The following is a 26,007-nucleotide window of genomic DNA, read 5'->3' as shown; positions in this document are numbered from 1 at the left end:
TGGGGTCGCTTGGGTGTGGATTCGTGTGCCAAAAGGAGAGAAAAAGTTCGCCCTACAAACTCACAGCAAAAACCTGTCCAATGGTCTTCAGGGGCGCCACACTGCCCGGGGCATAGTAGGTGACCTCCCCACGGATCTGTCCCAGCTTGGTCAGGCCTCGGATGACCGTGTCCCGCTTCCAGCCCATGTCCAGGGGCACTCGCAGCTCCGACACATTGTGTATGTTGGCATCCTCGCTCTCCGACTCCGACAGCCCGCTCTCGGCGGCCATGCTCTCCGAGTCCGTTGATGTTTCCATGTGCGCATTGGCCTCGCTCAATGCCAGCCGGATCTTCTCCTGCAAATTAGAGAAAGTTCAGCAAATATTCAGAGCTGATCCCTGGGGGTCCTTGGGGAGTAGAACTCACAATGTCCGCTCCTTGCTGGAGCAGCTGTTGGGTGGCCAGCATCGGTTTGAGGCCCACAGCCCGCGACTGGGCCAGCAGGGAGGCCACTGTATTCTTCTTGGGCTTGGACACTCCACGTCCCAGATTGCGCGGACGCCCCTCCTTGTACGAGGAAGAACCACCGCCTCCTCCTCCGCCGCCGCCGCCGCCCGACGAGTTTCCACCTGTCGAGCTACCGCCTCCGTGTTGAGGTGCCGGCGACGTATCGCCACTGCCCGAAATGGACCCACCCGGCATGCCCCCACTGCTGCCGCCGAGAGCGGCCGTAATGGAGCTCAGAGACTGCAGGCTGTTGCCGCCCTGAGCAGCCGCCTGGTACTCACTGGCCATGTTGGCCAGCGCCGAGCTGGAGGTGGAAGTGGACGCCGTTGGGCCTCCGCCGCTGCTCTTGTCCGAGGGCTTCATGGACAGATTAAGCGGCGCATCAAAGTCGTCGATGGTGATTGGATTCGAGGCGGAGCCCACGGCCCCAGTGGCGGCGGGGGGCAACGCACTGGACGCCGACTTCAGGCTAAGATTAACGCCACCCGAGCCGGGGGTTGCATGGTCGCTGGTCAGATCGTGCACCTCCTTGCCCTTGCTGGAGAGATTGTAGGCGCCGTTCGAGGTGATGGTCGGCGGCAGCTTGATCACCTCCACCCGATCGCTCGATGAGCCCTGGCCGTGACCGTGGAGCCCCATCGAGGACGCCGAAGAGTTGGCATTGCTGGTCACCGTCGAGGCACTGGACTTGGTGACACTCAGCTGATCCAACGGATTGGACATGCCCGTGAGGCCGGACAGACTGCCCATTGGCATGCCAGCGGCTCCCAGCATTCCATGGAGTCCTCCGGCTGCTGCCACTGCAGCTGCTGCCGCCTGCTGTTGCTGTTGCTGTTGCTGCTGCTGGTGATGCTGCTGCTGGTGCTGGTGCTGCTGGTGCTGTTGGTGCTGCTGCTGCTGCTGCTGGTGCTGTTGGGCGGCTGCTGCCATTGCCGCGTACTCCATTTCGAGTCTAGCCCGCTTCGCGGGACTGAGACCTGGAAATGCAAGCAGAGAGGAGAGTGCATTTGTGGTGCTGTCGAGCTCTTTTTGCTGTTGCTGTTGTAATTGTTGTTGGAGTAGGTGTTGTTCTGCTTGGTGGTGTTGTTGTTGTTGTTGTTGTTGTTTCTGTTGATGTGTGGTCTGTTGTTGTTCTGTTTCGGAAATAGTCTTCTTGCGACCCCGCGATGTAGTACCAGGTATTTTGGGGCCCACAATCGAGGACGTATACTTGATGATCTCCGTGTCCGGTGGCAGGCGTACGCCCAGCAACGAGGGATGCTCGCTGCTGCCACTGCCGCTGTTCCACAAAGAGAATTGATTAGATACAGGGGGAGAGAATCAGAGAACCACCTTCCACTCACCTCATCATTCCCGCTGCTGCGCTCATGTAATCCTTTGCACCGTTTCCGCCCTTGCTCCCCGATGATCCACCCGTTGAACTGATTCCCGCCTGTTGCTGCTGCTGCTGCTGTTGCTGCTGCTGCTGCTGGGAGGAACTGTGATGCTGCGACGACGACGTGACTGTGGCACTGGGCACCACTCCCGTGCTGGCCGCAAACGCATTCATCGCCGCCTGCATGCTCTGCTGCGGCGTCATGCCCAGGGCCCCGAACTGCGACAACGAATTGAGGGCATTCAGCGAGGGATTGTTCTTGTCGCGGTCCTTGCCCGATGCCCCCGCCGACGACGAGGATCCACCGCCCATGCCATGGGGAGACATTAGCGGATTGGCGCTGCCCAGGCTGGGATGCATGCCGCCCAGCGACGCGTTGCTGGAGCTGACATTCGTGGACGATGCCTTGCTGCCGGACATGATGCCGCCGTTGCCTCCACCGCCCATGCCGAGGCCGGAGAGTCCGTGGCCGTGCATTGAGGAGGAACTGCCGCCGCCGCCGGACTTTTTGCCCGACGAGCCGCTGCCGGAGCCTCCGCCCGATCCCGAGGCGGCGGCTGCTACCGCCTGCATGGCCATCAGCTCTTTGTGCAGGGTCACAGGATCGTACGCGGAGCTCGGATTGCTCGCCATGCTGTTGCTCGTCATCGTCGAAGGCTTCCCGTACGCACTGGCCGTGCTCTGCAAATGGGAGGATTACAGGTTACAGCTCCAAAAGAAGGCTAAAGAAGACAAGTTTACCTTGTATCCTCCATGGCCGCCTCCGCTGCTGGTGGAGATCGATCCGCTGCCCGTGCTCACGGCCACCGATCCCGGCACACCGAATCCGTGCATGCTGGCGAGCGCTGCTGCCGGATTGTTGGCCGCAGCTGCTGCAGCCGCTGCCGCCGCCGCATTCAGGCTGTTGGCCAGGCTCTGCTGCTGTTGCTGCTGCTGCTGCTGCTGTTGCTGCTGCTGCTGGGCCGCCCGCTTCTCCTTGCGCGACTTGTTGGACTTGCTGCCAGAGGAGCTGGACGATCCTCCGCCCCCGCCATTGCCACCACCCACAGCCGATCCGCTGCCAGCACCCGCACCCATTACGCTGCCACTGCCTGCACCATTTCCGCCTGCTCCTGTGGCGCCCATGCCCATTGCCGCCGGCCCGAAGGCTGCCGCCAGGTCTGGATGCGGGAATGGTGAGAGGCCGGACGCCTGCAGGCGACTAAAGTAGTCCTGAGCCGCCAGTTGCGCCATCGACCACCAGCCTGCAACGATAAGTAAATGGAATCAGCAATCGGATGATTCAGAGCAAGGCATCCCCTATAATCTATGCTACAAAATAGTGGCAGTGCACATGTGTCTAACCCTGCCGCCCACCGCACTGGCCATGGAAGAGAGCACAGTGCAGGACGCAGAAATACGGAGTATTAGACGAAAGTTTGCTCTAGGAGGATTTTCTTCAAATGCCCCGCTCGATAGGACGAGAGCACTTGCTGTTTGCCTCCACAGAAATTGAGAGAAGGAACACATCCCAAAAGCCCAAAGACTTTGGCGAGCAGCTGCATAGCGGCGGCCTCTTTGAAAGCGTCATAAATGGTCCTTGATAGTCGTAGGGGGAGCACCAAAATACGGATGCATGCCGACATTTTACTCACTTGCTGGATGCAGACCTGCCAGACTGGCGGCCTGCGAAGCGGCCACTGCCATGGTGTTCTGATGATGATGGGCGCCGGCCGCCGCCGCCGCTGCAGCGGCCATCGAGTAGCGGTCATTGGCAGAACCGCCTCCCGTTTGCGGAAGGAGGCCCAGGCCAGCTGCGGCGGCTGCATTGAATTGTGAGTTGAACAGCGGATTGGAGGCGGCTGCCGCCGCAGCTCCAGTGGGATCACGGCCCCAATAAGCTGAGGGGGAACAGAGAGGAGAAACATTGGATTAGCTTTTGACCAGGTAAACGGTTAAAGGATGCACCAGGAACTCACCGAATAGCGAGGCGGCATCTAGGAGTCCGGTGGGATCGTGCGGATTGCCGGCTCCGGCGCCCCCACCCGCGTTGGAGCCACCACCGCCCTTGCCATGATTGTTTGAGTTTTTGCCGTCGTTGCCGCTGCCATCGCCGGCATTTTTATTCATGTTCAAAATCCAATGGTGTTAAAATTGGTGTTCCTTTTGTTTTTGGCCTCCGTTATTACGCGCTACATGCGGTTCAATTCTGTAGATAGTGTAAAATAATAGATAATTTATAAAGAGAAATAATTTATTGGAAAGGGGCATTCATAATCATAATTTCCACCCATTCCGGCACCCAGAATATCATTCAGTGGTTTGCTACTTCTTTTCTACTCTACAGTTTGTGTTGGCAATGCCGCGCTTGGGCGAACCACGAGCACAAAGTGGAAACGGCAGAAACATGAAAAGCAAAACAAAACTAAAAAAACTACACGCCACACACACACACACGCACGCCAACGGAAGCAAAAGCCGCGTCATGTTTTTGTAGTTGTATGCGGCAGCGAGAGAGAGCAAACAGTTGAGCGAAGAGAGCGCGCAAGAGAGAAGGCTGCTCACCACTACACCTGCATACAAGCAGCAGAGCGGCGAATTGATGACGTACCGCAAACAAAACTATACGGCGAATTCAAATTTACGCACAAAATTGTATGTATTTCACACATATTAAAATGATAAATGAAAAGCGGCGGAAAACGTTTAACTTTACATATCAAAGAGAATAAAAGGTAGACCCTACACACACACACGCACACAAACACATGTGACAATACTGTGGGCACCGATGCATACACAAAGCAGAAAAAAAGAACAACAAATTCAGCTTAAAGCACTTTGCACTTTTTTAATTGAGTTTTTTTTGTTGTTGCACTTTTTACACTTTCATTCATGAAATTTTTGGAATGTACAGGTTTGTATTTTCACTCTTTCTCCTGTCTTCGCATTTTACGGTTTTACTAAGCGTCGACTGCGCTGCTTCCTGGACACAGACAGACAGACGACTGTTTGCCGCAGACTTTTATTTTTTTTGCTTACTTTACAGAAATCCACTGGATACGGCATTAAATAGCTTTTGTTTACATTCTTCGGCATTGCATTTCGTTAATAAAAAATAATGTAGAATTAACAAAATATATTTACAAATGTGCCGACAGCGATGCGACGCGACCCGTCTGTCTCTGTGTGGGTTTTCGCGGCGACTCGACTGCCAGAGAGTGTGAATGGCTTGCCGCGTTACAAGTGGAAACGAAACATGAGAGAGATCAAGAGCGAGAGTGAGACCGTGAGAGCCAGGCAGCGCGGCGGCAGCACACAGATGAATGGTGCTGGACACCGCACAGTGGTTGATAATTACAGTTGTTTTTTTTGCAAAGAAAATGTCTCTGGTTTTTTTTTTGTTGAATTAATCATTATAATGAGGCGACGTTTAGTCAGGCAGAGCAATAAAGGTGGGGCCCACTGTGTCTGTCGCACTGTATCGTCTGTCTGTCGTGTGGTTGGAAGGAGGTTCGTTAATAACCGTTCGTTATTGCGCACTGTGTTTTGTTGGTGTTTTTGTCACGCATCGACTGGCGGCAGATGTGCGCCCTTATCATGCAGCCGGCAGAAGTCTGCTGGCGGAGAGGGGGGTCGAGTCGGATTTCGCACACTGGCTAAATGGTTTAATGCTGGCTCTTCTTCGTTTGATTCTCGCTCGCAACCGCACAGTGACCGCATAGAGGCAGGGGGAGGGGAGGGTGGGTAAGAATATGATTTGACTCTGTGCTCGGTCTCCACCCGCAAAACGGTATCCATTTAGCGCTGCCGACGCAGCGTTAACGCAGGCAGACCCCATAGTCGCCCAGAATGAAGGTGTGCGAGCAGCGCATATTTTTTTGCGGTAGATATGTTCGTGTGTTAGTATTCTGCTCATAGCAAATGATTCGATACCACTCCCCACTGCCATCCCCTCTCTTCCATGCTTCGAAATTCGTTTCAATATTTGTGAGTGACAGCGTACAAATGTGAAAAATTCTGCTCATTGTGTGCTGTCCGTCGCTGGCGTCATAGTCATACATACCCCCCCTACCCAACCTCAGCCTCTTTTGCAAAGCTCACATCTCACCCTATCCCCTCCCCACCCCATCCCTCCGGCTCAGCTCGGCGGTGTTGGAAGTCCATTGTTATTGCTTTTGTTGTTTGCTCTTGATTATCTTCTCTCTCTAACTCAATTGGCAGTCTGTCTTTCCGTTGTGCGTTTGTGTCTGTGTGTGTGTATGTCGAGTCTGTTTGGTTGTATGGGTGTTTGATTTTGTGTTATATCTTGGCGATACCATACCCCCGCTGCCACTGCCGCCGTTGCCGTCATTCGTTTTCATGTTATACACACAACAAATGACGCCGCCACCGCCAACTGTTCGGTATATTCCGTTTGATTTGCTCTATTCAAGATTATTCGTGTTCTGGTGCTACATCGGTCAATAAGCTAATCAATTGCCTGACAGTGGGTGTGCACCTCCCCAGCTACCCTAAAGGTATCGATGAGTCCAATTATTTACTTTCATTATTGATTCCCTCATCGAAAAAAAACCTCAGTATACATTTTCTATCTCTCTCCCTCTCTCTCTCTGGGTCAAGTGCACTCAGAACCGGAGCTTTTGCTGCCTCTACTGTTGCAATCGAAGGAGGGAAGATTCTCCTTTTCGTCCCAAAAGCCGCGTTTCGATTCCAATTTCCTTGATCTCTCGCTCGCGCTCTCATCTTTGACTTGACTGTTACTGCACAGACACACACACACACATGCACTTATTCTTTTGCCTGGAATTCTTGTGGATTTAGATTTAGGTATGGCCATGATTTCATTCCTTCTTTCGTTGTTCTTTCGTTGTTGTTGCTGTTGCTGTTGCCAACCATGCGTTTCGCTTCATGGGGCTGTTGTTGCTGCTGTTGCTTTTGATTGTTGGCGGTGGCCTTAACGCGTCCGCCGTTTTTCAGTTCACTCTTTTTGCCCCTGTCTGTGTCCATTATTCACGTTGACTTCATGTTCTTCTGGCACAAGCACGCAAGAGAGGAGATTGGGAGAGTTTCTTCGTTTACTTCTTGTTTTTCTCTTCCCGACGGCCGGGGTTATTGACTCAGCCGAACAGAGAGCACATGCAGAGCGGACAAGTTACAGTGCTTACAGTCTGCGTCATCCGTCTGGCGGCGCGATCTCTCTCTCTCTCTCTCTCTTCCTCCGCCTCGCTCACCCGTTCACTCAGCCACTCAGCTCTCTGTTTCGTCTGCCCCCCCCCGCACTTGCACTTTAAGTGCAGCAACAAGTACTGCAGGCTAGCTCGTTCTTTAATCAATCACTTTATTTTCTCATTGCAAGTTTTCAGTCTGCCGTCGGCCAGAAAATCACTCAGTTTTCGCAAAAGCTCAGTAATTGAATTAAAACCTTTATAATTGGATTTTCACCCAAAGGAATTCGTCCATTATTCGTTTAACCACTTGTCAAATGAAGCATTTTGACACCTTCCAGTTGAAGAAATGTGAATGCGTATGCAGGCGATTGTATTTTCATGAAAATTACAAATTATCCAGAACACCACGCAGAAGGTATGAGGGGTATTCAGTGCAAGGAAGCAATAATGCTTACTCAAACTGCAACGGTAAATGCATTTTCCATGCTCAACGGCTACCCGAGGTGTATTTGTACAAGTGAGGCCTTCCAGCTCTTCCCATGATCTCCTCACCTTACCATAAGCAGACCTTGTAACTTCCTGAAGCCTAGCATTAACGGAGCTGTTTATTCCTGCGGCCAACGACGAGCCTCAGAGCAGGGCAGGTAAATCATTCACTCACTGCTAAGTAAAGGAAATGAACGAAAATGAAATCGAAGCAAAGAGAAGGGATATCGGAACACTCTGTGCGTTGTAGATGGCAGGTTATTCTTCTTCCTGTTTCTCCTTCTTGTTGCTGTATTACATTATCTCGAAGGAAAGCCTTAACCAGAGTAACAGAGAGAGAGATAGAGAGATGGAGTGAGAGTGGGAGACTCTGCTGGGTCTGCTCGTCTCTCGCCTCGGCCATGGTGTGCGCAATCCACAAAAAAAAAAAGGGACACACATAAAATGTAAACTCTGAACCGAAACGGGGCGTGTGTAAGTCCTCCCCCTCAAGCGAGGACAGAGGGGAGCACTGTAACTCCCGAGTCACACCAGAGTCTGTCGCCACCCGCCACCCCGTCACCACGCTCTAGGGCATTCCATGGATTGTCGCGCAGTTTGCGCCAAACCGAACAGGAAACGAGCGTGCAAGGACACACAGCAGCGTGGCGTGGGAGTGTGGGGAAGTGTGGGGTGTGTGGTGCGGTAGCAGAGAGGGAAACGTGCGGCGAGTGGCAGTAAAACGAATCCACTAACGAATGAGCAGGAAGAAGGAGAAGCCGACGCAGACGAAGCAGAGAAACAGCAAAACTAAAATTGAAAATGGCAACGAAAGGGGAAGGAAAGGCAAACCACCACCGACAACAACAACAACAACTACACCAAGAACGAGGACTATCGTACACGATAGCCATGCCGATGCCAGCGCCGACAGCGACGCCAACGCAAGGGACAGTGACAGAGCAGCGGCAGAGCGAGTAAATACCAAAAACAGCAGCAGCAACAACAACAACAACAACAACAGCAAGAAGAAGAGGAGCGACAAACAAATGAATTTATGCAGCAACAAGAACAACAACAAGTAGTGCAGTTGTTTTTGTAGCTGGTATTTATGTAACGGTGTTGCTGTAGTTTCTGCCTTCCTCGCCCGCCCTCTCTCCACCCCTCCTTGGCTGATGTGACTGCTGCCGCCTGCTGCCTGCAGGAGGCAAAGGCAAAGCCTCAATGTGGAACGAGAGCGCGCACGACCCATAAATTAGAGTGAGAGAACGAGTACGCAAGCAGCAGCAAAGGCAGGAGAAGCAGGCATAACGGAGCGACCGAAGGGAGGAGGCGGATGAGGATGAGGACTGAGGACTGAGAGAGCGCACAGCACACAACTAACAAATGCAGCAGCATCGCCTGCGGGTGAGTGTTGGAGGGGTGGAGTGGTGGAGGAACCAACAACATTGACGTATTTGCCATTTGCACAACCCAGAGCGCAACCTGTCCATATCCCAGTCCCACAAGCACCAACCCAACCCAACCCCACTCCCCCAGTCGACGGCGGTTCTGGAATCTCTCCAGGCAGCGCAGTTCAAGGAGGAGCAGAATTGAGTGGGAGAGTGCAGCAGCAGCAGCAGCAGCGGCGGCAGTGCCAAAGCAAAGCAGAGCAAGTAGAATACAAATACAAATACAAATACAGAGGAACTGAACTGAACCCATCCTCTCTCGCTTATCCGTTCTCTGTGGGACTCGCTCTTTTTCTCTCTGTGGAGTGTTGGTGGGTTTTGTGGCAGCATGGAATACAATACTCTAACCCGTAATCCAAGCCCCCTCCCCCTCCCTCTGGGTATAACCATTGTTGGAAGTTGCATACGCCTCGCCTTGTTGATAATGTCATGCAATTTCCAGTCATGTGCAGGTGACCAGTATATGACCGTAATTCCCACCTTTCCCCAAATGCAGCTAATGAAAGGTGCCACGTTTAGAGGGAATTAACAAAACAAAGAGCAAAATACGCAAAATTAGGCAACATCTAGATAATGTCTAGACTCGAGAGGGTTATGAGTATTTTGTGGTCATCTGCCTCCGACTGTTGCACTGTTGCACAACTGTACGTTTCGCAAAGGACAAAAAGCTTTTAAATGCAATTGCGTTGCCGTGATTTCATTAGACAGCAAATAAAATTAAAAACTTTGCCTGCCCTTAATCTAACATGTTCAGCACAACAGGAACGGTTCCCCTTATCCCCTTCCTTCACTACCGCTCACACACACACATTCAGTAAATAAGAGAGAAGGGGACACAACACACGCTACACACTCTCTCCCTCCATCACGCACACGCTGCCATTTAATTAATGCTTCAATCAGATTATCCCCACAAAAGGCAAAACGGCGAGGGCGAAGGATAGCGGTTTCGCTCAAAGGCAAGAGAGCGGGTGGCGCTCAACAGAGTGTGAGAGAGAGAGAGAAAGGATGCCTTTGCGTATGTGGTAGCCGGATTTAATGCATAAATCCTTTCGCGACCTCTGGGTAGTATTTTCATCAAAATCTAGAGTTCGTAGAATTCTCTTGGCGGATAGATCCCTTCACACCTTCCTTGGGATGCGAAAAACTGAATTTCCCCGTTGATTTACCTCCATAAGGGAGACAGTTTATTTTTGTACAGTTTAATCTTATTACATGTTTTGCAAATACCAAAACGATTGACATCATTCGAGTTTCCTTTCACGTCTATCTTTCTCCCACTCGCTCCACATATCCTCTGGCACATATAATCCGCTCCGATGACGTCTCTCTGCACTCCTTTGAGAAAACTCACCTAAGCAGCAATATTCTCCTTGGTTAAGCTTCTTTCGCATTATTATTTGCTGCTCTCTTTAATGGTTTTTTGTCTATTTTATTTTCATTATTAATCATAAATTAACAATTGATTTTTGCCTCTCTTTGTTGTAGTTTTTATTTATCACTCTTTTCGGGGATAATTTAATGATTATTTCTGTTGTATTTCTTTTGAATTTATGATTTCATTTTTCGCTTTCTGTTTTTGCTGGCTGCTTTTTGGCCTGGTTATCGCACACACACACACACACACACAGATATACAGCACAGACACAGATGAAGCCGTTTGTTTGTTCAGTTCGGATGGGAAAGGAAATGAATTTTAAAATCATTATTGAAATTTATAGGTCGGACGTTTACTCTCCCACTCGTTCTCTCTCGTCGCTCGACAAAAAGAAAAGCACAGTTGACGAAGAAGATGAAGAGAACGCATGGCACAATTATAATTTTGATGTTTTTGTTTTTTTTTCTTTTTAATTATATACACTTTTAGAGGTTTCTCCGACCCTCTGCTATCAGCATCACATATGATTTGGGAACCAATCGAACTCAACAATCCGTAGTTTTATCTGCCAGGGTATCATAGCCTCCTGGGACCCCCTTTTATTGTATTCTTTTTTACTTTATCCTTACATTTTCCGTATAGACACAACAGCAATCTGACTTTGATGGTAGGAGAGCGGGAAAGAGACAGGCCGAGAGAGAGGAGAAATGAGTCATTCAAAGAAACAATGGCGGCATTTTGGTCAGCTTCTCTTCGGCGACAATGTTCGACGCCAACGTCAGCGTCAGCTTCGAAAACGACAGAGACGTGGCTGCTGCCAGTCATTTAGCACTTCTCAAACGAACACCGAAGAGGGAATTGGGGGGAGAGGACAGATGGGGTGGATGAGATGGGTTGGGGCGAGGGTGAGGTGAGTAGGGGTTGCGAGCAAAGTCTCAAGCAAGAAAGCTAATAAACAGCAAAAAAAAAAAAAAATAATAAAAAAGAAGCAACAACGAAACGAAAGTCCAACACAGAATGGCTCGCATTTTTCAATTGAATCAGCTGCAGTTGACAGGGGAAGAGAGAGAACGAGAGCGACAGGCCCAGAGAGCGAGGGTTGTATGGGCAGAGTAAGCAGTGGGGGTAAGCAGTTCGTCCAAGAGGCCAAGAAAACAATTGACAGTCAGGCAGGCCAATGCGTGGGCCGGATCAGGGGGAAAGGGAAGGAATGCGGACAGAGAGAGAATAGGAAGGAGGCCACTCTGTCAGGGGAATATGCTAGCAAGCACAAGGTAAGAAGAGTGCGGGTTCGTCTGTGATGCGCCTCAATAAATTCCAACAAAAAACAGCGAGACTCGCTTTCAATTCAAGTGGCAAGCAGTGCAATGGCTATGCCATGGAGTAGGCTGGTCTCTCAATCCTACTCACGCCCCCCTCAGCATTGATCGTTTGAAAGCAATCAATCAGATGGCATGTCAAACGAACTCAACCTAACTGTAAATTACCATTCCACCATACAAAAGTTTTATTTTTCCAGCTTTAGGGTTGCAGAACGGTTGGGGGAAACATCGAGCGGAGGTTTGTAATTCAATTAATACTCGTACTCGTACTCATAGTCGTGTCTGGGCTTTCATCTGTTTGCTGGAAATTTCCCCCTACTGCTCTAATGATGTCACAGTTTTCTCGTTAACTTCGACACACACGCGCGTACACACACGGCCCACCACCCTCACCAACTACTTCGTTCCCTTTAAAAAGATATCGTTTGAATGAAAACTGGAAATCTGCTTTAATTGCCCGGCCCGCACCCTGCTTTCCACTCAAGTGGATCAAATGGCAAAGCAGTTTCGCGCTGTCCACTTTGACTTGTGTGCACAGGAGAGTGGTGTGGTAGTGAGAGAGCAACAAGCGCGCACAAAAAGTGCAGTTGAAGTAAGGCGATGTATTCAAAGCAGATGCATTTCTCAAAGGGAATCCATCTGCGAGAGCATGTATATGTGTGTGTGTGTAGAAGAGGGTGCTCTCTCAAAGAATGGTGGGAAGGAGGAAAGGAAAGGAAAGAGGCAGCAGCAGGCAGGAAGGCCGAACAAAGCAAATGACTAAAATTAAACAAGAAAACAGATTCATCATGGGATGCCTCCTGAAAAATTCGGATTGAAGGGATGACGATGACGACGATGAGGATAACGATGACGATGCTGCTGCGATGAAGCAGGGGTTGCGGGGCAAGGTAAACCCATGGAAACCCCAACGAATTGTAGACGCAGGCACAGAGTGGTGAGTGGTGAGAGAAGTAGAAGCCGGGGACCACAATAAAAACCAACGAAATAAATTAAATAATATGAAAAGAAACATGCGGCAGAGACACGAACCTCTCGCGCCGTGCACCGTACGTACTCGTACACCCAGAAACAAACCGAAAACCGAAAATGGACTGGCCGGCCAGTAGAGCAGTATTGGAGCAGGGGTGGGGAGGGGGGAAAGAGGCAGAGGGGGCGCTGCGGCATAGCAATCAACAATGGAAGAGCGAGGGGAGTGAGGCTAAAGCCGCCACCAGCCGACGGGCGCACAACTTGACAGATGGACCGGACCGTGCGGAACGGTGGGGAAAAGGGGGAACGGAACGGTTGTTGAGCGAAATGGTTGAGGGGAGAGCGCGGTGATAAAGGGGGTGGGGAGGTGAGGGGAGGGAAGGGGGCGTCGGCAAAAATCCAACTAAATATCGAAATCACAAATCCGCAAACAGAGCTGGCTGCTGCTCTGCTGCGCTACAATAAACGAGAAAAAACAAAATTGTATTTTAGAAACGAGTGGAAATGGGAATGGGCGAAGCGAGTGAGTGAGAGAGAGTGGATGGAGTGGAGTGGAATGGAATGGCCGAGAGCAGTACAACCGACAGAGCAAGAGACAGGCAGACAGACGGACGGACGGACGGACGGGGACAGACGGAGGCAGAAACATAGACCGAGATAGTGACAGAGACAGCAGAGGCCATGACAGAGCCAAAGCGCAGTGGGAAATGCAACTATTACAACAATTGGCAGAGAGAGAGATGAGGAGAGAGAGAGAGAGAGACGGCAAGGCGAGGCATTCGTATGGGCATTGGGCATCATAATTTAAGCCCCATAGGCATACATTCAACGCTAGTGGGTTAAGAAACGATTGACAGGCGAATCAAGAGAGATACATACATATCATCGTTTTGGCCAGCCGCGCTCTGCCCACGCAGCACACACGTATAAAAGTTTTTTTGTTGTTCTCAGCAAGCAGTTCACAGACATTGTGGATCATCATCTGCTTTATCTTAATCATCATCGCAGAGGCAGCATACAACAAACCAGAAAAAAAAACGTACCAAGTGTGTGTTCCGCAGCGTTAAATACCCTTGCTGATAAATTGACTAAAAACTCTCAGCCAGATAAGGCACAAACGGTGCAACAGTCCGCTGTTAATGATGGTCAAGAACATATACATACATATGTACCTTTTATTGCCTATAAGGCCGCTTTCCACCTCTGCGTCGCTAACATCTGATAAAAATCATAATTCCCTGCTCTGCGAGAGTATTGTAAGAAGAACAAGAACAAAGTAACAGCCAGCGAAATGTTAGCGACTGCGATTGCGACAGCGGCGATGGCAGCGCTACGGGTCGTGTCATGCACACAATTTGATATATATGTACACACACAACAAGCACACACACTAGGAGTGAGAGGGAGACATACAAACATTCTGCCAGAGCAAAGGGACAGGAGGAGTAGGATAGGCAGAGGCAGAGGCAGGCAGAAAGGCAGCTCAGCTCCAAAGTGGCGCAACAGAAACAGCAACAACAACAACAACAGCAGAAACAGAAACAACGTCAAAACCGAGACATAAAATAAATGAGCGCCGCCGCACAAACATGTCTCCAATGTGTTTGTTGTAGTTTTTGTTGTTACTGCTTGCTCTGACTGGCCGTTACTTCTGCCTGTGCTGTGCTGTGCCTCTCCCTTTCCATCGCATCGCTCCACAGCCTGCTCTGCCTAGCTCCCTCACTCCACCACTCAACCACCATTCCATTCCCCTGAACGCAACCATTGCTCTCAACCAGCGATTCGATTGTAGTTGTTGCTCTGCCTGTGGCTCCCTCTCTTTGTAATTATTGATACATAAAAATACAAAAACTGAACGACGACTGCTGCTGTCGCTGCTGCTGCTGCTACTGCAGTCACCAGAATGCAGTTGACGCTATAAATCTTATTGGAGCCGCAATTTGCTCAGCAAAACTTGAAAGAACTCTTAGCATGAGCAAATTTTCGTTTGCTTTTCATCACTATCTTAATATTGTTATTCCATAATCCGAAAAATTCCTTCATTTTGTGACGTATTTACAGTTTGGCTGCGTGGACGTCGACTGCGAGACTTTCCGTTGACTCCCACTGCGACCCTTTTTTTGCCTTGCATTTTTTTTTTATTATTGATTGAGTGTGACACTTCCTTTGAACCTCACCGCATGGCACTGCTTTTCACTGCACTTTCAATACACACAATATTGTTGCAAAATAATCGAGTGTGGATCGCGAATCACATTTGCAGTCTTGCCGCTCTGTCGATGTGCCTTTAATCCTTTTTCAGAACCGACAAAAGAAAATGCGGTGCGCGCTCTACGCACACTATAGAAACACTCAACACACACACATACACGCGACAGACATGATTTTTGCCTGCTTGCGCTGCTTGGCTGGGTTTCGCTGTCGCCGTCGTTTGTGGCTCTCGGACCGGGGCTGGCAACTTGGCCCAAACGTATTCGTTTTGCTTCTTGCTTTGGCATTTGTGTATCTGTATCTGTCGCACTTCCTGCACCCCCGCGAAGCAACTGCCTTGCCGCCCGCCTGCTTCTTCTCTTTCTTCCACTTATTTATTTACTTTTTTTTTGCAATCATAAATATTGAACACTCACACACACGTAAAAAAAAAAAAAAAAAAAAAACACTCTGCTTGCTGATGCTTTGCTTCTTCCTTTTTCTAATTCTTCTATCTCATTCCCACTCGCGCGCACACTCTCACATATCATTTATTTGGCGCCCGCCCCCTCCGCACATGTTTTTTTTTTCTTTTCGTAATTTCTTCTTGGCGTCCGTCCCGTACGACGACTCTTGTTGTTGCTGTTGCTCAGTGTCTTACACTCACTGCTTGGATTGCTATGCTTGCTGCTTGCTCTGCTTGTGCGCCCGACGAGTTTCCGAACTAAACTAACGACACCATCCAGCCTGAAGCCAGCCGAAGCCAAGTTGCGAAACGTCGACTGCGGCGCCGACAGCGCAGCTGGTGGAGACAACTGGCGTAGCAAACCAATGATTGGGGCAGAGGGGGGAGGGAATCTGGGAGGGTGATGGGCGACGGGCTGCAGTGGCAACGATTATATGGGAAAATTTATTCAGCATTTAACGAACGTGCCTTGTTGTGGGCGCAGCGGGTCGGCGTCGTGGTTGGCATCGGGTTCAGTTCGCGGGGGTAGCGGGTGGAGTCGAGTCGGCCAAAGGTGTCGCTGTCAGGGACCAAAGTGGAAAACCAGGACCACGAGCAGCAGCAGCAGCAGCAGCAGAGGCGCAGCAGAGCAGCCCACAGAGCAGCAGAGTTGGTATTGTTTCAATTTCTTTTACATTTATTTCTGGCGCTGCTGCCGCTACTGCCGCTACTGCTGCTTTTGCGGGCGTCGACGTCCATTCAAGTGTTGGTAATTAAAATTGCTACAATAACTAAATCAGATGAGCGGCGTCTCTGCCTCTGTCTCTGCTTTGTGGAGTATGTCCGCTGCCTGCAGGGTGCGTTTACTCTTGTGTGTGTGTGTGTGTGTGTAAGAGGAACAAGTGAGAAATTAAGCAAATGCATGCCATGCCCGGAGTAGAGTGGAGTGTGGTGTGGGAGGAAGTGAGCCAGCAAATTTCGCAATGCTGCGGCGTCTGTGAGTGCGTGAGTGTATGTGCTTATGCTCAAGTGCATTGCTCTAGGCATGAGTGTGAGTGAGTGAGAGAGCGAGCCAGCCCGGAGCAGAAAAGGAGGACTGGCAAAAGGTGTCTCTGCTGGGTGTTGCTGGGGAGCGGAGCTGCTTGCTTCTGCTGCCAAAACTTTTGCGGCGGAAGTAAAGAGAGAGGCCAATGCGTGTTGCTTGTTACTGCGGAAGCAGCAATGCAAATTGTTGAATAATGTCAAGTGGAATTGCGCTGCAAGCGGGAGCATGATAAATGACTGGGGAAACGGCATGAGCAGGCAAGACATGTTTCAATGGAATTTGCTGGAAGGAAAGACTTGCTGCTCTTGCAGAGAAGTGTATGTACGCATGTGTGTAGGTGTTAAATGTCATTCGGCGCACAATTAGAAACAAAACCAAACAGAAACAACAGTTGCACAACCTGGACAACCATCATTGCCAAGCAGTTCAATGCAGCCCTCGTTCGACGGCGTAGTCAGTCCAGTCAGCGATGCCCCAACTGCAGCTGCAACTAATGGGAGCACTTTTATTGTAAGCGCGCTCTTCCCTAGCTCGTGGCCGGACAATAAAGCAAAAAAAAAAAAAAAAACAAAAACTCTGCCAAAAAGCGACTAAAAAGAAAAACTGCGCCACTCGCATCGCACAGGCGGATACCCTACAGAGCAAATAACTAGGAAAACCTGGGGGAATGATTTATGGTGGGCTTGGGTCCTGATCTAGGGCTTAATCGATATCCATATTTTGATTAACGCAACTAAAACCAAGCAGTAGAAAGCTAAGAGTAAGCAGGAGAAGAGAGTGAAAGAGCACGAGTCTGGTGGACCTTAAGCGAAATAAAATGTAAAAGGGCAACCGGCAAGGATGGGAGACGTGCATAGCGCGGGAGCGGGAGACAAAAGGACAGGAGATGCAGACAAAGCAGAGACTGCTGTCGGGTCGGGTTGGTGGTCGCTCGTTTGGTCGGCTGCTTGGATTGTGCGGCGGGAGGGGAGTGGGGCATACACACACGAGAGGGACAGACGGACCGAAAGTTGCTGCTGCTGCTGCTGCTGCAATAACAGGCTGGAGGAGAGGAGAACAGCAAGAGGGGAGAACGTGCCACTGCAACAACAGCAACGACAAGGATTACAATTCAAACTTGCTCGTCAGCCTCGCTGGCTGGCAGGCTGGCTGCCTGCCATGGCCGTGGGCTGGGGAGGGGGAAGACAGCGAGAGCAAGAGCGGAATAAAGGAAATGCCAGAGCCGAAGAGAAGGGGCAAGTGGTAGGGGTAGGGGTGGGGGTAGGGCATGGCATCAAGGGATGCCAAAGCCGCGCCGTGTCGTGCCGAGCAGAAGGTGGCAGGCAGCGGCATTGCCAACAACAACAACGACAACGCAGGCCAAGTTTTGCTGCTGCTATCCATTCCCCTTCCCCTTTCACCGCTCGTTACCTCTCCCAAGCTCTTGCCTGTCCTGTTGTTCCCTCTCTCTCTCGCTGGCCAAAGCTGCAGCCAAAGAATACACATGCATAAAAAATGTGCGGAAGAAAAAATTTATAAGTACATGCGTGTCTCACATTTGTGTGAGTGTGTGTGTGTGCTGGAGAGTAAAAGAAGCAGGGATTGAGTGGAATGAGACTGGAGGAGCATCAGCATCAGCGCATCAGAGGCTGCGGCGGCGACGACTGCCTTTGCTTTTGTAAAGAAAAGGAACCTGCGGCTTCTGCTGCTGCTGCTGCTGCTGCTGCTCCCTCTGCGACTGCAACCGACGGCAAAATAAATGAGCGCAAAGGGGCCAAAAGCAAAGCAAAGCCAACCAACCACACGCATACACACACACACACACACACAGGCACAAAAGCTCGAGCGACGTTTTTGCTTTTTGTTAATTTTCATCAGTGGAGCACACAAAACGGCAAATGAGTGAGTGGCGCAAGCCGCAAGCCAAAGGGGAGAGAAGAGGAAGAGAGAGCGGATGAGAGAGGTATACCATGCTGGCCACACCACGAAGTTCCTCAAAGTCAGCTTAATTGGCACTGCGGAGAGCTTTTTTCGGGCAGCTGATTGGGATTGTGTCCCCGTCGCTGCACGCGGCTCAAAAGCAATCCCAGCAGAGCAGTCGGCGGCACACGTTTCGCCATGATTAGTTGGGATTTTAGTTTTTAACGAAAAGGGGCGACAGCAGAGAGACAGCCAACGGAAGTGGACAAAAAGAGCAAACTTTAATTTGCTTTCCCCCAGGAACTGCTTAAAACGCTGCTATAAATAATTTAACAACGAAGAACTGCTTTGAAAATTTACGTAGGTGCCAGTAATACCTGCAGCAAACTGCTTTAAGAATGGGCGCCTCAACACTCGCCAACACTCCAAGCACTGCTTTAAAGCCTATTTTTGTCTCGTTCTGGCATTCAATACATCTGTTTAGCTCTGCTTAAAGCTGCTTAAATGGAGGACTACTTTGTGGAAATTATTTATAGTCCAGGATTTTCACACCATACCATTCTACGGGAGCCAGAGATCAGGAAAATCGTAATTGATTCTCTCTAATGTAATCAATGACTATGAGGAGTTTGATCACCATTAAGAGGGGGGCTACAAGACTATCTCAATTAGCAGATAAATACAAAACGGATGCCAACTCTTATGTATTCGATGAATTATTGACAGTTCTCCCTTCCCATCCATTCAATAGCAGACAGAGAGTGAGAGAGAGAAAATGAGGGAGGTTGTAGGTGTAGTGCGGGCTTCCAAGGAACGTATCTCAAGTGAATCTAATGAGTGGAGAGCCACGCCCACGCATCTTGCAGATGCAATAGCAGCCAGCAGCAGTGACAGCGGCAGCTCATCCAGCGTTAAGCCATGCAAATTACAACAATTTCCCGTACACCGCACAGAAATAGATACAGAATGTGTATCTGTATCTGTATCTGCCAGCCAGTTCTAATGTATCGCACAGATGCGAGAGTCAAACAGTATGAGATGTGAGTGGCAAGGATGGTGACAGCGTCGCCGTCGCCGTTGCCGTTGCCGTCGCATCGCCAGCGTCTCAGAGCATTGCATTTGTATAATTTGTACAATAGTCAAGAAAATGCTCGCTGCGCAGATACAGATACAACAGTTGCAGATATGTACATGCATGCACGCCACATACCCACCCACACACTCACACAAAACACATATGGTGATACGTGGGGCAGCAGCAGCAGCAGCGGGAGTACCACAAAAGCGACATTGCAAAGTTTTCGCTGCATGCCGATGGAGCAGAGGAGGCAAGGACTTCAAGCAAGAGCAGAAGGCACACAGGCATTGGCAGCGGAGAGGTGCCTCAGTGGCAGCGACACCGACACCGACCCGAGCAGAGTTCTGGTCCTCGACTGAGCTCGCGTTTCATGCAAACAGTGATGGTACCCTGCATTACACTCGTCAACACACAACAAGGGTGAACCCCAAGAGCAACATTAGGAGCCACAATAACCACAGGGTATCGTAAGGGTCTACTCTCCAAAGAAACATGCCGCTTACTTACTGATTTGTATATCTTATTCGAAACCCAGAAGTTGATACGAAGGGCCCCCGCTTTTGTTGGACAGGACGGTATTGCTGCACACAGTGCGCATCGGGCAGCAGCAACAACAGCACATGTGGCATCTAGGATGCATATAATTCGTTGCTGGGATAACGGCCGCCATCTAACGACCAGAAGCAGGACCAAAAACGAACAGTCCTGGCCTCCACCGCCTCCCGCCTCCCGCTTCAATCTTCTGGCTTCTGCATAGTTTCCCCGCCCATCACTTCTGGAAATGGGTGCCACGAAAATGCCGCCACTTGCGCGCTCTGGCAATAAGCAGGATTCTATAGACGACGTGGACGGAGGCGGAGATGGTGACGCTACCTTTTGCCCACCCATACAGGAACAGAGGGAGCCAGAGACAGAGACAGAGACAGAGAGAGAGAGGACAGGCACACACACACATATGCTATGGCCATGCTTATGGGTGTGCACATTCACATAATGAAGTAGAGGCAGCCACCACGAGGGTTGCCCACTCACCGAGCCGAGCACTGCCCCCCCTACCTCCACCTCGAAGAGCAAGCAGTCGCATGACCAAACACCCAACAAAAAGCCGCAGCAATAACAACAACAACAATAGCAACAGGGAATCGAAGGGTAGGGGCAAGGGCAAAGGCTCACATTTGGCTTCGTTTTGTCAGCCGAACCAACAAGCCGAAGGAGCGGAAAGAAGCAGAAGCAGAAGAAGCCAAAAGGAGATGAAGGAAGGATGGAAACAACAGAAATAACGGAAATATCTGTCAATTTAAAAAAAGCACATTAACAATAAGGACACACACACACTTTCTGTTAATTGTTTTCAGATTAATCCAACAATTATTATTTTCTGCCTAGGAATAGATTTCCAAGCAAAATCTAGTTAAGAATGCCACAAGTTATTCCGTTATTAAAGCCGGAAAGGACCTCTTTGATTAAGCAAACACAAAGGACACGTCCAATATATTGCCCCAAACGAAGGGTCGTAATTTATGCAGCGTTCGTCGAGGGCGTGCAACAACCAATAATCCATACTCCACCCGTTCCATGTATGTATAAAATGTGCAAATATTGTATATGTACATATATAAAGTTTATCGACTAACAGGAGGACCGGCGTTGTCCGCCAATCGCCGACAGTCGAAGGAAAATTTAATTAAAAACAAACCAATGAAAGAATATTTCGTAACACAGAAATAAGACCGGCAAATAAACGGGATAAAACTGGCAAATGAAAGAATTTCTACCTCAAAATTTCACCAGAAAAGCTGAAGCTACAACGCACCGAAGATATTTTACTCTTCGAATTTATACGTCGATGATTGGCTCAAACGTGTCACAATAGTTACAATACCCTTTTCAAATTTCATTATTTTGCTGCAGGAATGGGACGGGAATCCACATTGTCTGGTCTGTGGCAAATGAGTGGACAATGCCACATCGGATTTGATACGGGTGTGCGGCGAGGGGGTCGGTGCTCACTCATCTTACCCATTGCAGATTTCGATAGTGTTGTGCCCTAACCGTATGCCTAGCACCTCTCTTTGCCCACCCACACCCGACACAAACGGGGCATTCATTCAATTACTGAAAATATATCCAAACTGCAGGCCAAAACAACAAATTCAATCTACAGCTATCCTGCCATACAGCTATAGCCCTCCAAAGAGAGAGAGAGAGAGAGAGAGAGAGTCGGGCTACCATTCTCTTTCTTTTTACAGTTTGAATTGTGTTTGAAGAGTGCCATTGGAGGAGTGTAGGGTGTAGGGTGTAGGTTGGCAAAGGGACAAACACAAATAAAATGTCTGCGTTCGTGTGTGTGCATTACAAAATGCAATCGTTGGAGCCCCCCCTCTCCCCAAGCTGCGCACCACTGTGACAGGCACCAACCTATCGTATCTCGGACCTCCTCCTATCCCCAACCCAAACCCAATCTGCGGGCAGCTACTCTCCCCAATCTCCCCCCCACTGTACACTTTCCTTCTACCCATTTGACATTCAGTCAAGCCTGTTCGATGTTTTTGTTTATAAGCTTCTGGGTTTTCTCTATCCTTTCAAAGGGTATGATAATTTTGTCCCCAAGGAGGCATCTTGCACACATTTTTGTACAATATCTACGTATCAGAATTTAAATTGGCATGTTAGTCCCCTAATTGTTCAGGTATCTGGCTTAGCGATATATTTGCTACCTTTATTTTTGATTCAAATTTGATTCCACAGGGTATTCAAAGCTGCGACACCGTCAGATATCCTTTGCTGCTGTTGCTGTTGTGGTCGCTACTGCTTGCTTTTTGCTGTACGACTCACTCTCTTGCAATTCGAGCTTCGAATTCCGAAGTTCTTGCTTATCTCTTGGCACTTAAACAGCGCTGCTGCCGCTGCTGCTGCTGCTGCTGCCCCCCACCGCCACCTGTGCATGGCATCGTCTCGATTCCAGTTTGATTTCGTGGGCATCTCCTTCCCATTTCATGCCTCTGTCTGTCGATGCGCGTCTCTTGAGGATTGTGGAGACTCTCAAGGTGCAACATTGGCAACGGGCCTGAAACACACACAATCGGAGATCTCTCTCTCGCTCTCTCTCTCTCTTTCTCTCTCTCTTTCTGCCCACACACTAGCACAGACAGGCACACGTGTGATTGAGAGACAACGCCACCTGTCCCTGTCCCTTTCCCTGTCCTTGTCTTCGTCCTCTCCACCTTGCTGGTTTTTGCTGTTTTTTTTTTTTTTTTGGGAAGGGGGAACAGAGCATTTGTCGCCATTTATTTACACGATTAGAAATCGATTTTATGCGATTCCCATATAATATTCAATATGAAATGACAAACGGAATACACAAGAACAAAAGTACACACATGTGACCTGCCGCCTCTGCCGCGAGAGAGAGAGAGAGAGAGAGAGACAGTCAAAGCAAAAAGCAGAAAGAGGAGCAGAGTACATGGTGTATGTATGTATATGTATGTATGTAGCCATGTGCTCGCCTCTCATATGGATGTGCCGTTATAATGATTTATGTTAAGCTTATTGGCAGGCCACCCACTCACACAAGCCCACAAACACTCAATGTTGAGGGGAGTGTGAGTGCATGTGTGCATGGTTGATAGAGGAGTGAGCGGGGGGGGAAATTGAATAAGAGAGAGAAAGAGAAGGGCTCAATTGAAATCGATTTGTGGGCAGGCAGCAGAACAGCAACGCAACTGCGGCAACGGTAGCGACATCTACTATCGTCCCCCAACTTCAGGCGACCTTTGCTCTGCACTCTACCCTGCTTACCTTACACTAAGCGAAAAACCGAGTTCATGTACTGCTTGCAGGTGATCGACAACATTGCGAGGGAGAAGCAAGCTACATATGTATGTATATACAAGATAATTTACTGTTTAAACCGGAAGCAGTGCATTGCTATCAAAAGCATGGGAAAAGAAACTGCTTAGCAAAAAATCAGATTGATGCTGACTGCTTATTGAATGCACTACTTGCTCTTTGCAAACACCTTACCTAATTCTATGCAAAATAAGTTGTCATATAATCTGTAGATATGTACATATGTACAGTGAGGAAAACCATGGGAACAGACTGCTTACCCACCGTCAGCGCATTGAATATCTACTGGTTATTAGAGAGAAGATGGCCATTATTATTCCACCTGTCCCGCAAAGCCACCAATCATCATTAATCAACCCCCAGACGAAATGGAGCCTAATTAGCCCTGGACGAACGCTCGGGTTAACTCTCGGATATTTGCCTTGATTACGACGACTTTGACCGAATCCGTAATCGAAGGGCTCTCAAGCTCCCAAGCAGTACACCCACACACACACAATCACGCAGCACTTATACTCAAAAGCAATTGATTAACAACTGAAAGTTCAAAAGCAGCAATTAACATTTGAGAAAAAACAAACGCAATGAGAAGGGATAGTGGTGGGGGCAAGGGATAAAAATATGCTTCGTCACTTTACAGCGAAGTAGAGGAGGTGCAAAAGAAACGTTGAAAAGAAACCGCGGGGGAGAGGGCCAAGCGTATAAAACAAAATCCAAAAACCCAATCCACTTGCCTTCCTTTTTCTGCTTCTTTTTTCTTTTGTGCGGGCCCTATGTACGTGTACGTGCACGGGTGTGTGTGGGTCCACGACTCTAGTATAAAACTAGCCACCCCACCTTCTGCTTCCCTTCCCCCCACTCCATCCAACAACAAACACAATTTATACACACAACTCCCTCCCCAGCTCCCCCCTTCAAATGGGCAAAAGCCATTCGTGCGCAAATCTCAAATAAAAGCGCGCAGAACGCGACGTCGCTGCCTTTGCCCTCTGCCTCTGCTCCCGCTGACTGAGGAGCTCTTCTGCTGATGAATTGTATTTGTACGAGCGAGGCACACACACACAAGGCACATATATGCGGACAGGGCAAGAGCAAAATAAAAAAAAGAAGAAAACCCGAAGTTTGGGACTGACTCCTCTCTCCAGTGTCTTTGCCTTGCTTGGCTCTGCCGCCGCTGCATTTGTATTTGTATTTGTGTGTTTGCCTGTGTCGTGTGCCACTGTCAACCGCCGCCGCCGCCGTCGAAGTCAAAGCCCGTAAAAAGAAATACAACTACAAGAAGCAGAGCAGCCAGCAGAACCCTCTGCTGAACTCTGCGACGCTGCTGCTGCTGCTGCGACTGCCTGCCTCCTGCTGCTTCTTTTACTTCTTATGCTACTCATTTTATTGTTATATCCTTGCCGAAGGTATATTGATGTGCAGCGAATTTTGTCAGCCATCGATATGTGTCGTAGAAAGAAGCTGCCGGAAAATGGGTCCTGAAAGATAACTATTTTGTAGGGTATCAACTGTAGGCCACGGACGGTGGCATTTTTTTCTGCTATGAAGTAACTGCTGTCAGGTGTGGGGGGATGTCTAATAATAGGGGAAGATATGGAATCCTGTTACAAAAATCGTTACACCCCTTCCGCAACTTTAATCGTAAGTTTATTCTGTTTTGTGGGCTTCTCACCCCATCAAAAACCAGGCTACGCCACTGTCCCTTTATGATTCGTATCTTTTGCCGGCTCACTCACACACAAACACACACACACGCAATTCGATCCACAATGTGAGCTCAAATTCGATTCCCTGGTAAAAAAAAAAACGTACCTTACCTGTGTCCAGTTTAAGCGCTTCTCCGTCTCCTCCTCCTCAGCGACGCGACGCTTATCGTTGATTGACTTTTGCCTGCCGCCGCCCAATCATTTATCGCCCACATATACTCTTATTTTTTTTTTTGTAATTTCTGGAGCTTCTCTTTATATTTGGTTTGATTTTAACTTTTGTGCAAATATTATATTGCAATTTTTTCACGTTTTGCACACACATGCACGCACAAAACAGTCACATACACACACAGACGCAAACGCTCAGCGACGGGAAACAATTTTCGCCGCGGGCGGTTTTCTTTTTCTTTTTTGCTCTTTATTTTGCCTCTTTCTTGGCGATTTTCACACGGTCGCCACAAAATGTCACTGTTCTTCCACCACCCGCACACGCGCAATTTCCAACGTTTTTTTCTGCTTTTGATTTAATATAATTCTCAAAAAAAAACTAATAAATCGCGCGACCACGGGTCGATGCTAAGCGGTAGATCCCCGCATAATTGTTTTTGCCAAATTTATCCTCCACACACGTCCGAGCGGTTCGACAGAAAAATGTGATGGCGGCAAGGCCGTTCATTCAAATATGCACCATGAAAAACGAACTTAGCCCACGTAAACCCCCTCTATTTAAACAGGTGAACAACTTGAGTTGAACTGCGGAAAATAATAATTTTTTTAAAGTATTTTTGTAGATCCATTCTATCATTAATTTCTAATTACAAGAAACCCACGATATCTTTCTTCTGAACTGTGCTAAAATTATTAAAGTTTCATCACTTTCGTGGTGTGTTTTAATACCTACTGGTCGACAATGGGTTAATCGTTATCTCTCGATGGTCCGAAATCATATTGCTCGACTTTGATATTCGGTTTTATATTACTAGCTAAATAGGAGTTCCAGCTTTGAAAACCTAATTTTATCCAATTAATGAATGCAAAAGATTCGCTAATTTAGAGAATCTTTTTTAATGGTTTATGTCTAAAATAAGGTTTAAGCGAAAAAAAAAGTAAACGGTACTGATGGGACCGATTCAAAGAAAGCAGTTCGGCCATCGATACTATCGACTGGTTACGATGGGTGCGCACCAAAGA

The 26,007-nt window shown here is 48.9% G+C and overlaps 1 protein-coding gene across 10 annotated transcripts in view; it reads right to left on the bottom strand.

Annotated features, from left to right (window-relative positions):
• The window catches only part of LOC108159002 (bromodomain adjacent to zinc finger domain protein 2B), a 35,476-nt gene extending 9,999 nt beyond the window's left edge, over nucleotides 1–25,477 (bottom strand). For 3 of the 10 annotated variants that reach the window (XM_017291866.2, XM_017291872.2, XM_033391966.1), the window contains exons 1-7: nucleotides 24,925–25,477; nucleotides 3,822–4,051; nucleotides 3,498–3,743; nucleotides 2,605–3,107; nucleotides 1,832–2,544; nucleotides 408–1,767; nucleotides 65–337 (exon numbers count right to left, since the gene is read on the bottom strand). In XM_017291866.2, the coding sequence (XP_017147355.1) occupies nucleotides 65–337; nucleotides 408–1,767; nucleotides 1,832–2,544; nucleotides 2,605–3,107; nucleotides 3,498–3,743; nucleotides 3,822–3,972 (3,246 nt within the window). In that variant the 5' untranslated portion in view covers nucleotides 3,973–4,051; nucleotides 24,925–25,477. Of the gene's footprint in view, nucleotides 1–64; nucleotides 338–407; nucleotides 1,768–1,831; nucleotides 2,545–2,604; nucleotides 3,108–3,497; nucleotides 3,744–3,821; nucleotides 4,052–4,884; nucleotides 4,976–10,283; nucleotides 10,517–14,778; nucleotides 15,216–15,458; nucleotides 15,523–24,919 lie in introns of those variants that run through there. The other 7 variants (XM_033391968.1, XM_033391969.1, XM_017291868.2 and 4 more) reach the window with 6 other exon arrangements.
• Between the last annotated feature and the right edge of the window lie 530 nt (nucleotides 25,478–26,007).

The sequence above is a fragment of the Drosophila miranda genome, chromosome 3 (genome assembly GCF_003369915.1).
Source record: "Drosophila miranda strain MSH22 chromosome 3, D.miranda_PacBio2.1, whole genome shotgun sequence".
Classification (NCBI taxonomy): Eukaryota; Metazoa; Arthropoda; class Insecta; order Diptera; family Drosophilidae; genus Drosophila; species Drosophila miranda.
The sequence above is the reverse complement of the archived record's forward strand: the minus strand, read 5'-3'. Positions and strand labels throughout refer to the sequence as shown.